The sequence below is a fragment of the Hydra vulgaris genome, chromosome 12 (genome assembly GCF_038396675.1).
Source record: "Hydra vulgaris chromosome 12, alternate assembly HydraT2T_AEP".
NCBI lineage: Eukaryota > Metazoa > Cnidaria > Hydrozoa > Anthoathecata > Hydridae > Hydra > Hydra vulgaris.
Genome location: NC_088931.1, coordinates 1,821,203 through 1,836,110, shown reverse-complemented (window position 1 = coordinate 1,836,110; position 14,908 = coordinate 1,821,203). Strand labels below are relative to the sequence as shown.

The window sequence follows — 14,908 nt, the reverse complement described above, 5'->3', positions numbered from 1 at the left end:
CAAGTTCTTACGTCTAACACCAGCTGAAGTTTATTTCCTAAAACTATTTTGATTTTTTCTTGCAAAATATTTATTTCTCACAGAAGAACTTTTAAAAAATTTGACAATTATACGAACACATTGCCTAAATTTGTTAATTCAACTTGTCCGTACTCTTCGATGTCACCGTCGCTCTCGTCAGAATGATAATTTTCATCTTGATCATCATTAATAACATCTTGGCCATGGTCATTTCTACCTCCATCAACATCATCTTCATCTTGCAAGAACATCATCTTCATCATCAACATCATCTTCATCAACATCATCTTCAACATCAACATCAACAACATCATCTTCATCTTGCAATACTTTTCTTTTTTATAAAGTACATCACAAACAGCTAAGTGTATAGTGTGATTCAAACACAAATTACAGAGACTAGGAGATTCTCGTCCAAATATTATCATTACACTTGCATCGTCGCTGGTTGAACCAGCTATATGTTTTTTAAAATTAATATTATATGTGTTAAATGTTGTTCTACTTTTTCAACTAACTGTACAGCTGTACACGAATTAAAAATTCTCACTAAACCCAGATTATAAACTTTAGAGTCAATTCCATGCAAATTGATATTGAGATATTTCCGAATTTTCATACTCGTCTATTCATCAAGTGTGATGCTAAATCGTCGGTCTTCTTTAATTTTTTTATGTAACAATTCTAATATTTCCAACTTCTTTTTTTTATAAAAATTATGAATTAAATTCTCAACATCTCATTTCGACTTTAGGAAAATTACAACTTGATTTTACTAAACTTTCACAATAAAACTAGACTTTGTAATTGGCCTAACTGATATACCATCAAGAGCGGCCATTATAGAGACAATTACTTCCAAAGGCTTTCTTGCGACGGAAACGAAAGTGTCGATAGTTTTAAATCGTTTGGTGCCAGAATTTTCTCCTATTTTTTCCCGTGTTGGTAAAGAAATTCCATGTTTAACTTTTAAATGTTTAATCATTGATGAAGTATTTCCATATTTGTTTGATATTATCGTTGAACACTTATTGCATTTTCCACTTTTCAAATCAGCACATTGAGTGAAATACTCTCACACTTTGGAGTGCTTCGGTATAATGGGGCTGTAAAAAATGTTCTAGTAAAATTATGATATTTCACTTTTTTCCTAAAATAGAGAAATGATTAATAAATGAAAAGTGCTTTTTTGTTAAGTTTTTTAAATACGCGCTAAAAGAATTCAGTTATTAACTTAAATCTTGCTAATCAAAAGTTTTTATATTAGCGAATGCTTTTACAACATTTGTTAATATAGAAACATATTATATTAGCAAACCCTTTAAACCATTCACTTATATATAAAAACATACGATTAGAAAAAATTTAATTTATGAAGTTAATTCTTTTAGGGTGTATTCGGACATACATGGAAACATACATAAACTTGAATGTTCTCAAAACATCTAAAATGCCGTGGCCAAGTTCGACTTTAAGTTAGATTCACAAACCCTACTACCATATTTTTCTAGAAAAGGTAGAGATCCAGTTCGACGACGCAACGCTGCCTACGAAACAAGACAAAACATTCAAACCATGAGACTCGCCGAGCCTTACACCGGGTATCGGATCCGGGTATTTACCCACAGACTCGCCGAGTCCGAGTCTGGGTACCCGGAACCGAAAAACCCTAATTTAACGCAGCTTCTAAATCTTCTTCATTGTATGACTTTTTACTTGTTGTCATCTTGAAAGTGAATAATTAATAAATATCATTGAGCCATTTTTGTAAAATAACTTTATATAGGAAGAACCCGGAACTAACACATGAGAAAATCCAATAATTTAATTCACCTAGGCACCTAATTTAAAAATTCACATACTACTTTATAAAGGAATTTAAAGTAAATATGTGAATGATCGGTTTTACCAGAAAAAATTTAATATTAAATTTTCTTACTTTTTTGTCTGATTTTTAACTATAAAACGAAAAAAAATTATGCAATCGGTATTAAAATTAAATTTTCTGCAAGATAGAGGTAAAATTATTTTTAAACGAATTATGGTTCCCGAATTATTACGATAGCAAATAAAAGAAAAAAGCAAATTTTTACGACTCTCTTTTAAACTTTTATAAAAATAAAATGACTGAAAAATGACTTGGATTTTATTTTGACACATTTGATTAGAGGAGATGATTCTCTTTCTTCTGGTGTTTTTATTTTTTAAATATTCCTATCAGTTCCGGTTTTATCTAAATTTTTCGATCAGTGATCGAAAAAGTAGTATGATCGGTTTAACCGCTTTTACTCTAAATTTTGAATTCAATATTTTAAAAAATCTGTTTTTAATTACGCAACCCAGTTTTTATTGTCGTCAAAATTAAATTATATTTAAATTAAATGTTTTTGTTAATATATTTTATATATTTTTAATTAATTTTTTAAAAATTGATATGAGATTTTGCTTTTAAAATGTACATAAATTGACTGACAAATAGGGGTAGGCGCAATTAAATGTACATACATCGACTGACAAATAGGGATTGGCGCAATTAAATGTACATTATTTGGGACAGGGTTAGGGTTTGGGCAAGAGATAAATCAAAAAATGATGCGCTCAGCATTTTTTGACAGTTTTGCTTATGGTTGATACAACATGGTTGATAGAAACCAGGCTTTTTAAAATTCATCTTTGAAAAAGATTTAAATTATAACCGAGTATAAAAAATAGCGAATATTAGCGTTTTTTAGTGTAATTTTTTAAACTTCAACAGCAAATTAGAGCACTTTCTCTTATTTTCAGACCTAATTTTTTATACGATTCTTAATCAGCATAAAAACTTGCAGTAGCGCCGAGTATCCTTTACCTATTTCCCGAAAAGCTATTATTGCTCGTAAGTTAACATCGAATGTTTTCAGACCAACAGTTGCTGGTTTGCTTATAGTTTTACTTGAATAAAACTTCTGGTCCCAGTTGCAAGACACACAAAATAAGTAGAAGGTGTGATAAACTTTTTTTATTTTTGGCATCATGATAAAAAGATTCATTTGCAGAACTTATATGTTCTATCTTTTATGTTCATGAATATGTAGCAGTCGTTTGTAACATTGGACTGTTCATACTTAGCAGAATTACTATTTGTATTTATCACTGCTGAACAATTGAACATTTTTATCATACTGCTGGAACAGGATGATAAAAATGTTCAATTTTTTTGCTGAGCTGCATTCAAATTTAAGATCAAAATTAGATACATTTTCTTCAGCTGCAACGTTTTTTGATTGATAAAGATTTTCTCTAAAGTGTCAACATTTCTTACTATATCTCATTTTATTTCTTATATCTTTATTTCCCATTATTTTAATTTGTATTTAAAATAAAATGATGGAATATCAAAGTGATAAAACCAACGTGTTTGATTCTGAAAAATAGTTGGAAAATCGGTTGAAAACCATATCACCAACTGCACTAAAAACATCAGCTAAAAAAAAAAACAGTAGTTCTAGAGTAACAATCGACATATGTGATAAGTTTTGCTGGTTCTTCGTGGTATAAGTTCCCTTTAAGCTGCATAGTAACGCAAAAAACAAAGCGTTGGTAAGGGAAAAACAAACTAACAGCTTATACCGTTTTATAGTAAATTTTTATATAAGTTATTTTTATAAGCTTATTTTTTTCATAAATTAAACTCGAAATTCGTAATCTACGATAATTATATTACATAATAAAGATATAATTGAAAAAACGATTTTTTTGATTTTAAATAGTAGTCTACTACCTTAAGAGTTATAAATTAAAATTTTTTGTTTTTGCTTTTTTTGAGATATTTTTAGAAAGTTTCTATAAGTATCTCAAAAAATCTTATTTTAAAATATGACGAACAACCTTATTAAGATACATAAAGAGTACACGGTTAACAACAGTCACATTTAAAAAGTTTTAAGAAAGTATATATTAATCATTTATAAAAGTTTTCATATAAAGCATAGAAGTAAATTAGAAAAATTATTTCTTGATTAATTTATCTGAAGTTTTTAATAAAATATTTGAAACTTTTATTAAAAATTTGTTTTTCCTAACTTTATACTTTCTCAAAACTTTTTAAATGTGACGTTTTTTCCCGTGTACTCTTCACATGTTGTAGATCATTCGTCTCCTATTAGTCCTGTAGAATTTTACCAAAAAAAGGGTCAACCTAGAAAAAATTATTATAAAGAGTTGTTATATATCGTTGAAAAGTTTATTCTTTCCTCTTTAAAATGAGTAACTATTTTTTATTTATTTTGTGTAAAAAAAAGTATAAACCATGCCATACAATAAGTTGCACTGTAACTATAAATAATACTTATGTTTAAATGATACAAAAGTGTTGAGTATATTATCTTTTTTGTTACTAGAATCATGGCTCCTGTCGCCACGGCCCCCCAGAGGACCTTTTTTTGTTTTTGCAAGAGGACCTTTTTTATTTTTTTGTTTGTTTTTGTCAAATATTTTTTTTTAATTGTGTTTTTGTAAGTAAAAATGTGCAGAGGTATTTAAAAGTTGCAGTTCTACATTTCGAATTCTAAAGTTATTAGAATGTAGTATTCTTTATGTATTCGAAATATAATCGTTTTTTTGGCAATTTTAATCAAAAACTTTTTAATAAATTACTAATCTTGTTGTTTATATAATTATGTAATGATTAATAATTATGATTTGCTATTTTTAAATTTTAGTAGAAATTATCTAATCTTGCAAATAATAATACAAAAAATTCAAAATATATATTTTAATTGCAAGAAGCTTGATACTTAAACGCTATTAAAATTAATTTCTTGCAAAACTCAAAAATTCTGGACTTAAAAAATGAATCCTCTGTATGTGTGTTGTGTGATAAAATAAAATTAGAAGGAGATTCGTTAAGCTAAGTGGGGGCAAGATTTAGAAGAGATGTTGTCAACCAAGAAGCTCTTGGAAAATTAATTGAATGTGCTTCAAAATTGGATTTGAATGTATTGCTTTATGAACTGTATAAGAAACAAGAGGCAGGAGAAAAGGTTTATTATTACTCATCGTGTCGAACTAAATTAAGAAACCAATCAAAATCAGTTAAAAGATCACAAGCATCAATGGAAACTCCTATAGAAAGAAAACGTTTAACTCGATCAGAACAATACTATTGGCAGTACAGCAAAACATGTCATTAACAATATTCTTTTTGCGCACGCGTTTACAGGTTGTGATACAACATCAGCAATTCTTCAATTTTCAAAAAGCTTGAAGCTTGAAGATTTGTGCGATGCAGCAAATATTTTTAACTACAATGATAAATCTCAGGCGATAAGACTGGAAATGCATCAATTCGTTTCTTTCAGCTGTTACATTTCTCAACATCAAATCTACAACAAATACGAAAGCAAAAGTACGAGGAAATGGTAAATTTTAATCGGGCTGACATAGACCCTTCTGTTCTTCCACATTCTCCAAGAGCTCCATGGATTGAGAGTATACCATCAAGTGCGTATTTGGAGATGTCTAAGTGACAGTGACCTTGACCCACTTAATTGAGGATGGAAATTAAATGGCTTTATGTACTCACCAATAGCAACAAACGAAAATGCAGATCTAGAGGATATTCTAAAGGTTGTTCGATGTGGGTGTAAAAACTCGTGTTCAAGTCGATGTTCCTGCAAAAAGATGGGACTTTACTGCACTTCATCGTGTTCTACCTGTCTTGGGGTTAACTGTACAAATGTGGAAAAAGTAGACAAACAAAATGAACCAGCCGATGACCGTCACTTAGAATTTACATAATTCTTAGTTTTTACATAAATTTAATCTTGATTCACTTATTTGTATTTTTAAGAGTTTCCAAAATAAACTTCTTTGTAAATATGTTTTAACATTATTTCGGTAAATTTACGGAATAATCACGTTTAACAGTATTATATATAATATATAATAGAAGAATATTTGTTTTAAACACACATCTTTAGGTCAAATTTTCGAAAAATTTGCTAAAATAGTGTCCCCCTTCGCCCCTATATCATACTTTTAGTTAATATTTAGCTTTTAGTTTATTAAACCAACTACTTATATTTAGGAGTAATAAATATAAAAATTATGTTACATTTGCTTGCTTAATAGTGAATTGTAATTGTAGATAAGTAAATTGCATAATAGAATGATATTTTTGGCCAAAAACGTCAATTTTTATGCTTTTCTGCTAATCTTTGTGACGTCACAACTTTCCCTCCAAAATAAAAAAAAAATAACAATTACTCATTTTAAAGAGGGAAAATAAGCTTTTCAACATAAAACATATCTTTATAATAATTTTTTCTAGGTTGAGACTAAATTCTAGAGGACTGTACCGTTTCTCATACAGAATGAGTTTTTTAATTAAAGAAGATAATGATGTTGTTTTTATTGCAAAAACCAAGAATGCTATCGATGAAGTATTGGATTTGTTACGTACTTATCATGATATAATTAATAGCCATTTAAATGAATATATAGTTAAAAATTTAAGCTTGCAAATTGGCATGGACGGTTTTTCTAAGGATATTTTTGTTAAAAAATGTCAAAGTATTGGAGAAATTGGATGTTGCTACCATTCTGGTGTTAATTGTATCGAATGTTGCTCTGAAAATAAATTTCAAAATGATAAAAATAATAAAAATTATGAAATAATAAAAAAACAACAAGATAATAGTTTTTTAAGTGAAAAGAAACATCACGAAGTAGAGTATTTAGCAAACATTGTGAATCAAATTGCTCTTAAAACTAAATGCGAAAACGTAAGAAAAAATTGTATTTTATTCACTAGAGCAACCATATTCTATATAAATTTGATTTCTTACATATATAAGCATTTTTAATTTTACTTAGTATTATTTAGTACCTTTGTGGATCCATAAATTGGATCTATGAAAGGAAAATATTATTTTAATACAAATTATGTCAACCGATAAAAAAGTTTTTATTACATTTCGTTTTTAAAACCGAAACAGCAAAACCGTAATTTCATCAGATATTCAGCCCCATTTTAATATTTACCCTGTCATTAAGCTCTATTTTACCTTAAGGGTACACGAACTCCTTTCTTTGTTTTATAATCACATTTAGTTTAGTTTTAAACCCATTGTTAATTAACTTGTTTTATTAACAAAATAAAGTTTACATTAAAGTCAAATTTTTTGTGATAGTAAATTATGTACAGATATTATTCTTGTTACAGATCTTCAAGATTTGCGTAAAAGTATTACCATTAAATATGGTAGGAAAAGACCACCTACAACTTTCACAGATTTAATAACAATAAAAACTGAACCTCCTGAATTATTTGCTAATTTTATGAAAGATTGTTGACTTTTCACCACTAGATCTTGGCATTATTCACAAAGAGATAAAGAATTTATTAAATCTGAAATTTTTCGATTTAGTTTACGCAAGTTTTACCAGTAAATGAAAAGAATAAATGTTATATAGTATTCAGTATATAGTATTCAGTAATCCTGAAACTATTAAAAATATACCCAGTTAGATGAATATTCTTTACCTAAGATTGAAGTGATCATTAACATAATTTCTAACTACTTGATAAGGGATTTTCCGGGAAATACATAAGCAGGTATGGGGGAGGTGGGTTATGACAAAGAGGGGGAGGGGTGGATTAAATTGCAGTGAGTATGCAGACAGTTTGATTCTCTCATTCTGTATCTCTCTTTGACTTGATTTTAAATTTGACTTTTTTAAATTGAAGTTTAAATTAAAGTTTAAAAAACAACATTATGTTATGTAACATAGACATGTCAAAAATTTAAAGTTTTTTTATTTTTAATGTTTTAGAAAGTTTGTGCATTGGGAAGGAGGTTGATTTTATAATAAAAATGCGTACATACGCAGAAGAAGGGGAGGTGTTGTTGAAAACATACAGTTTTGTACAAGAGAAGGGGGTCCTAAAGCAGTGGTTTTACTGCATACATACTTTATGCTATACCCTAATCTTAAGTCTTCGCAATGTGTTATTAGAATTTTATTGGAATAATCTAAAAAAAGGTAAGAAAATTTTTAGATAAAATTTGACCTTAAAATTTTGTTACCCATTCCCCACATGATCAACAGCTAATATCAGTCATTAAAACATTTAAAAAATTTACTTGTTCAATATTTGATTAGTTATTGATGAATATCAGCCAGACTTAACCAAATATGAAGGCCTGTTGCCATCCATTCACATACTCTCTAAGAAGTGAATAATACTATTCATCAGTAGAAAAAAGTGAAGCAATAGTTGAAGCCATAAATCATTGACAATATTTTACTATGGATAGTCATTCTTGTCATTGACCAACTCATTGAGTCATTTATGTATAATAATAAATTAAACAATAAATAAAAAATGATAAGATAATGCATTAGAAAATAGCCTTGTCCCCATATTCTTATGATATACTGCAGTTGCTGATAAATAACCATGTTTTCCAAAGTAAACAGCATTTTTAAAAGTGTCAACACAAGCAATAGAGACCCTTGATGAGAAATAAAAGCAATAGAGATGTAAATAAATGAAATGTCATAAATTATTGTTATCAAAACCAATAAAATAAGCAAAAAAAGGTTTTTTAATCAAAGATGTTTTTGTGTTTATTAATTAAAGTATATATATATATATATATATATATATATATATATATATATATATATATATATATATATATATATATATATATATATATATATATATATATATATATATATATATATATATAGATATATGCATATATATATAGATATATGTATATATACTCATATATGTATATATATACATCAGCCGGAACCAGCTTTTTTTGGTCTTTGAGATAGCTAACTTCCAAATATGAAACAAAAAATTGTGATGATTGGAGGCTGGGAACAAAAAAGCCCCAAATTTTGTGCCCCCCCTGCGCCAAATGTGAGAGCAACAAGTTAATGAAATATTTTTTGTACTGTTTTTAACTAGACTAATATTCATCGATAAATTTTAAATTTCATAGTAAAATATTTTAGCTTTCAAAAATTATGACCATATAAAGTTTAAACCTCCCTCAATTTGAGAGGGTTATAAATTTTATATGGTCATTATTTTTGAACGCTGAAAAATAATACTATGAAACTTAAAATTTATTGATGAATATAAGTCTAGTTGAAAGCAGTACAAAAAATATTTCATCAACTTGTTGCTCTCACGTTTGGGGCAGGGGAGGCACAAAATTTGGGGCATTTTTGTTCCCAGCCTCCAATCATTGCAATTTTTTGCAAAGCATCCTTATTTGACATAAGTATAAACATATAAATGTTTGGCGTGTGCTCCATGTCTGGAAGTTAGCTATCTCAAAGACCAAAAAAAGCTGCTTCCTGCTATGTATACATATATCTATCTATCTATCTATATATATATATATATATATATATATATATATATATATATATATATATATATATATATATATATATATATATATGTATATATATATAAATGTGTTCTATATAATACAAAAACACTAGGTTTAAAATTTTTTTGAATAAAAAATATTTTTGGGGTGCCTCAAGACCCTTAAAAATTTGACAGGTCCATAATATTTTGAAAAAAGTTTTTATAAAGTATGTCAACCTGGTACTCAAAAGAAGCGAAATTATATAAAAACTTTAAAAATAATAATCAATTTACATGAAAATTGTTTAAGAAAATTATTTTAGAAAAACTTTAAATGATTGACTTTTTTTATTTTCATCTTAAAAACAATTGGTTTTAGGCAATTGTATCTCAAAAAAGTTAGAATAAATTATGCTGAAGTATTAAATCATTTGGGATTAAAAATCAAAAAGAATCAAGTGATGAAGTCTGCTTGTGTCTTATTGCAGTTTTTTTTTTTTTTTTTTTTAAGCATCTTCGCTTCCAACAAAGCTGCAAGCAGCCACTAATTAAAATTGGAAGTTACTGAAAGAGAAAAGATGAAGATTGTAGAGCAAGATAACGATTGACAGACGACTTAAAAGATTGCAAATTATATGATTCAGGAAAGCAAGATAAAGAAAGCGAATTCCAAAGAGCTGATGCTCGAGGAAAAAAACTAGACAAATAAGCGTTTTTGGAGCACTTAAAACAGTCACAGAAAAAAGATGACACTTAATTGAATGACGAGTAACACGAGAATGAATTTTAGTAGATGGCACAAGAGACGCTAGCTCTTTAGAGCAGTGCCCATTATAGTATTTGTAGAAAAGAGAAAGAGAAGCAACATTACGACGATAATATTTATAACATAAATGTGATAATGGTTGGAGGTTGGCTGCAAGAGCAGGTCCAACTATGTTTACAACACGTTTTTGCACCTTGTCTAAAAGAGAAAGGGCATCATTAGAAGATCTGCCCCAGATATGGCAACAATATTCCATACAAAGTCGGATTTGAGATTTATAGAGATAGAGAATAGAATCCGAAGTAAAAAAGTGACGAGCTCGATAAAGAGATGCAACCTTAGCAGATGCTAATTTTGCAACTGATATGATATAAGGTTTCCAAGAAAGATTGGAAGTAAGAGTTAATCCTAGAAGATGAAGAGTAGGTGACTCATCGAGTACATCACCGTTCATAAATATAGGAAGATCTAAATTATTGCGATAACGATTGGCTGAAAAAATTGAGTTTTATCTGAATTAAAGTTCACCAGCCACTGAGAGCTCTATGCTGTAGCAGAAGTAAGATCCTTTTCAAGCTCAAATGCCCCCTCCAAGCAATCAGAGGGTGTTGGTTTTTTATCACGACGAGAATAAATGGTAGTGTCATCAGCAAACAATGCCACCTTAGATGAGAGAATATCTGGAAGATTGTTAATGTAAATTAATAAGAGTATAGGGCCAAGGATAGAACCTTGAGGAACCCCTGAAGTTACAAAATAAGAAGAAGAGTGTTGTCCATCGAGGACAACTATTATGCTATGATTGGAAAGGAAGGATTCAATGATCTTAAAGATGTTGCCGGATACACCATAAGAAGAAAGCTTATGGAGAAGACCAGCATGCCAAACTTTATCAAAAGCTTTTGAAATGTCAAGAAAGATGGCCTTAACCTCTCCACCTTTATCTAATGCACGATAAAACCTGTCAGTTATTACTGTTAACAAATCAGCTGTAGAACGAGAAGATCGAAATCCATATTGATGGTCAGAAAGTAAGTGATTAGATTCAAGATGAGAAATTAAGTGTTTGTTAATTAAAGATTCAAAAACCTTGCTTATGATAGGAAGAAGACTAATGGGACGGTAGTTAGACGAATCAGATCGCTATCCAGAATTTTTGAAGATAGGGATAACAGATGCCGCTTTCCAGCAGGCTGGAAAGCAAGACTCTGATAAGCACTTGTTGAATAGTTTTGAGAGTATAGACAACAGCTCCGGAGAACACTTCTGCAAGACAATAACAGGTATGTTGTCCAGGCCACAAGCTGTAGAAGAGTCTAGGCAGGAAATCACTTTAGATAAAGATGCTGGAGTGATATGAAAGTTAAGCAATGGATCAACCTGTTTGTTGGCAATATCAGGTAGAAAGCAGCTAGTGGAATCAAGAGATGATATTGATGAAAAGTTTTTAGCAAACAATTCAGCTTTGTCTTTAGGTGAGGTGACAAAGTCTGAACCATTCAAGAGAGGTGGAATTATAGATTTGCCCTTATTATTGATATTATTAAAGATTCTCCAGAAGTCACGAGAGCCTAATTTTTGAGATGAGATACGAGATTTCATGACCTGAGAATAGCGGGTTTTGGCATTAGACAAAACCTTTTTACAATTGTTTCTAGCAGTAATAAACAGACGCCTGTTTTCTGGAGAATTGTTTTGCTGATAAATATGGAAGTAACAGTTTGGATTGGCAATCGCAGCAGCACAGTGTGAAGAAAACCATGGAGGAGAGTGAGGCTTGACCTGGAATCGTCGAGAGGGAATAAAAGATTCCACGCCAGCCTGAATCCACGAACTTATGTAAGAAGCACATTTGTCGACAGGAAGACGAAAGATTTCTACCCAAGGGGCATCACGAAGAAAATCATGGAAAGAATCCCAGTCAGCTTTACTGTTCGATTGGATGGATAAAGAGAGAGGGCTTGGTCAATATGATCAGAAATAACGTCAAAAAGAGTGCAGTCTTGAGATGAAGGAGAGCGATATAGAACAAAGAGAAAGGCAATAGAGTGAAGTGGTGCTAAACGAAAGCACATAAAAGAATAGTCTGTGGTTTCAATCCTAGTTTCACAACAAATGGGTGAATTCTTACGAATGTAAATGCCTAGGCCAAGCATGTGACTATTGGAGTCTTTACGAATTAGAGGAAGATAACCATCAACACTAAGATCACAAGATGAGACAGCTGAACTCAAATTCTAACTAAGATCACAAATTCAACACTAAGATCACAAGATGAGACAGCTGAACTCAGTTATTCTAAGGTTGCAAATGAGTTATGCATTTTGATTGTGAACCAATTCTTAACTTGTTTATTACTTTTTATCTAATTCTATTTGATTTATAAATGCTTGCATTCAAATATTGTCTTTAAACACTTGAATTTATTAAACCGATAACAAAAATCTGAATCATATTCTTATTCCTCCTTTGCAGATGTAGGACCAAGTGTTAGCAATCCATTTTTTTTCTTTTATTCTTCTTTACAATATTTTTTTAACTTTTTGACCAGTTTTTCCATAAACCATACTTTTACTGCTTGTACAGGTTTTATTTTTTGTTTTTTATGTACATGGTAAAAGTTCTTTGACCAAAATAGTCATAAATTGCATTCAGATACTGCATAGATAACTGTTGTCATGGAAGACTTGTTTGTTGCTATATGTGTTTCTTTGGTAATTAATGAAATATCTTTTACAAAACTTGATATTGTTTCTATTAAATGTCTATTGCTTTTTGAAATTTTTATTACAAGGTCTTCTTTGATCAAAAGCTAATTGCTTCTTAAAATTTACATTCTGCATGTTACATCTCTACAAAGTCTATTACTTTCTCAAAATACAAAGTCTTGTACTCAGCGAGAGATGATGAGCTTTTGATCAAGCTATAAAAATATCTGTTGCAAAGGTTTGTAAAAAATATTAGAATAATAAATAGTAGGAAAATAAAATAAAAAAACATTTTAATATATTGTTGTTTCAGATTGTTGATTTTGGTTCTGGAAAAGGTTATCTTGGGTATGAGCTAGTGTACAACTATGGATTAAATGTGGTAGGAGTCGAAAGTAGTATGAAAAATGTGATTTCTTCAGAAAGAAGGAAAAATATGTTGAATAAACATCAAATAGAAGACAAGATTTTAAAAAGTATTGCATGCCACATACACCCTGATTTAATAGATTCATCTGAATCATTTATTGAAGACTTAAAAACTAATTTTTTGTCTCCAACTAAGGTAAAGTTTCATCTATATTTTTATTATATATATTGTTATTTATATTTTACCTGAATACTGAAACAATTAAATTGTAAATAACAACAAAGATGTTGTTTTTTTTAACACTTTTGTTCAACCACTTATAATCATATCAAATTATCAAGCAATTTAATCAAGGCATTAGATTTTATTATTATATATAATATATGCATTATTATATATAAATAACAGGCTCGCCTATAAACCCAGAAACGATCTCCACATCTTTAAACCAAAAGAACTAGAATCTATCTTTATTGAAGTTATAAATCCTAAAAAATCAAATATTATCGTTGGTTGTGTTTACAGGCATCCAAAAATGTCTTTAGACAACTTCCTATCATTCTATCTTAATCCGTTACTCAAAAACCTAACAAAAGAAAATAAAACTGTATTCATTTTAGGGGATTTCAACATTGATCTGTTAAAGTATGACACAGATTCATATACTAGAGACTTTTTAGATTCACTCACCTCAAATTACTTTCTACCTCACATTGTCCACCCTACTCGTATCTGTAAAACATCAAAAACACTAATAGACAACATCTTTTCAAATCTTAAATCAAATAAATATAAAGCAGGGAATCTTACCACCACAATCTCAGATCATCTTTCACAATTTCTGATAGCCTATAATATTCTTAAACCACCACCTAATAAAAAGCTCTTAATCCAGGAAAGAAACTGGAAAAGGTTCAATGAACTTGCATTTAGAAACGATTTTCACAATCTTAGTTTAGACAGAGAACCAAAAATATACCCTGATAATTGTACTCAGTCTCTTGAGAATACTATTTCCAACATCAATCTACTGCTCGATATCCATGCGCCTTTGAAAAAGCTTAACAAACAAAACATTAAATTCAAGACTAAACCATGGATATCAGATGAACTCAAGCACTCTATACAGCACAAAAATAATCTCTTTAAAAAATATATTAGGTCTAAAAATCAAACAAATAAAACCATATATCATAATGAGTATAAAACATTTCGTAATAACCTTCAATCTAAACTCAAAGAAAGCAAAAAAAAATACTACGATAATTATTTTACTGAAAACATAAAGAATATAAAAGCAACCTGGAAAGGCATTAAAAACATTATTAATATTAAAAGTAACTCTCAAACAACTCCTAATGTAATCATACATAACAATAAAACAATAACAAACCCCTTTGATATTTGTAATGCTTTCAACAACTACTTTACTAACATTGGTAAGGATGTCCAGGCAACAATTCCTTCATCCATGAATCATTTTACATATTATTTATCAAATCCTTTTCAAAAATCATTCTTTATAAAACCTACTGACGAACATGAAATTTCAAATATTATCAACTCTTTAGACGCAAATAAAGCTTCTGGACCAAATGGTCTGCCTGTTAAAATTCTAAAACTATTAAAAACAGAACTCTCAAGAATTCTTTCTAACATTT

The 14,908-nt window shown here is 29.4% G+C and overlaps 1 protein-coding gene across 3 annotated transcripts in view; it reads left to right on the top strand.

Moving 5' to 3' along the window:
- Window positions 1-6,233: 6,233 nt before the first annotated feature.
- Window positions 6,234-14,908, top strand: part of LOC100213627 (probable methyltransferase-like protein 25) — a 36,404-nt gene continuing 27,729 nt past the window's right edge. The window contains exons 1-2 of one of the 3 annotated variants that reach the window (XM_065811204.1): window positions 6,234-6,785; window positions 13,191-13,442. In XM_065811204.1, the coding sequence (XP_065667276.1) occupies window positions 6,375-6,785; window positions 13,191-13,442 (663 nt within the window). In that variant the 5' untranslated portion in view covers window positions 6,234-6,374. The remainder of the gene's footprint in view (window positions 6,786-13,190; window positions 13,443-14,908) is intronic. The other 2 variants (XM_065811203.1, XM_065811205.1) reach the window with 2 other exon arrangements.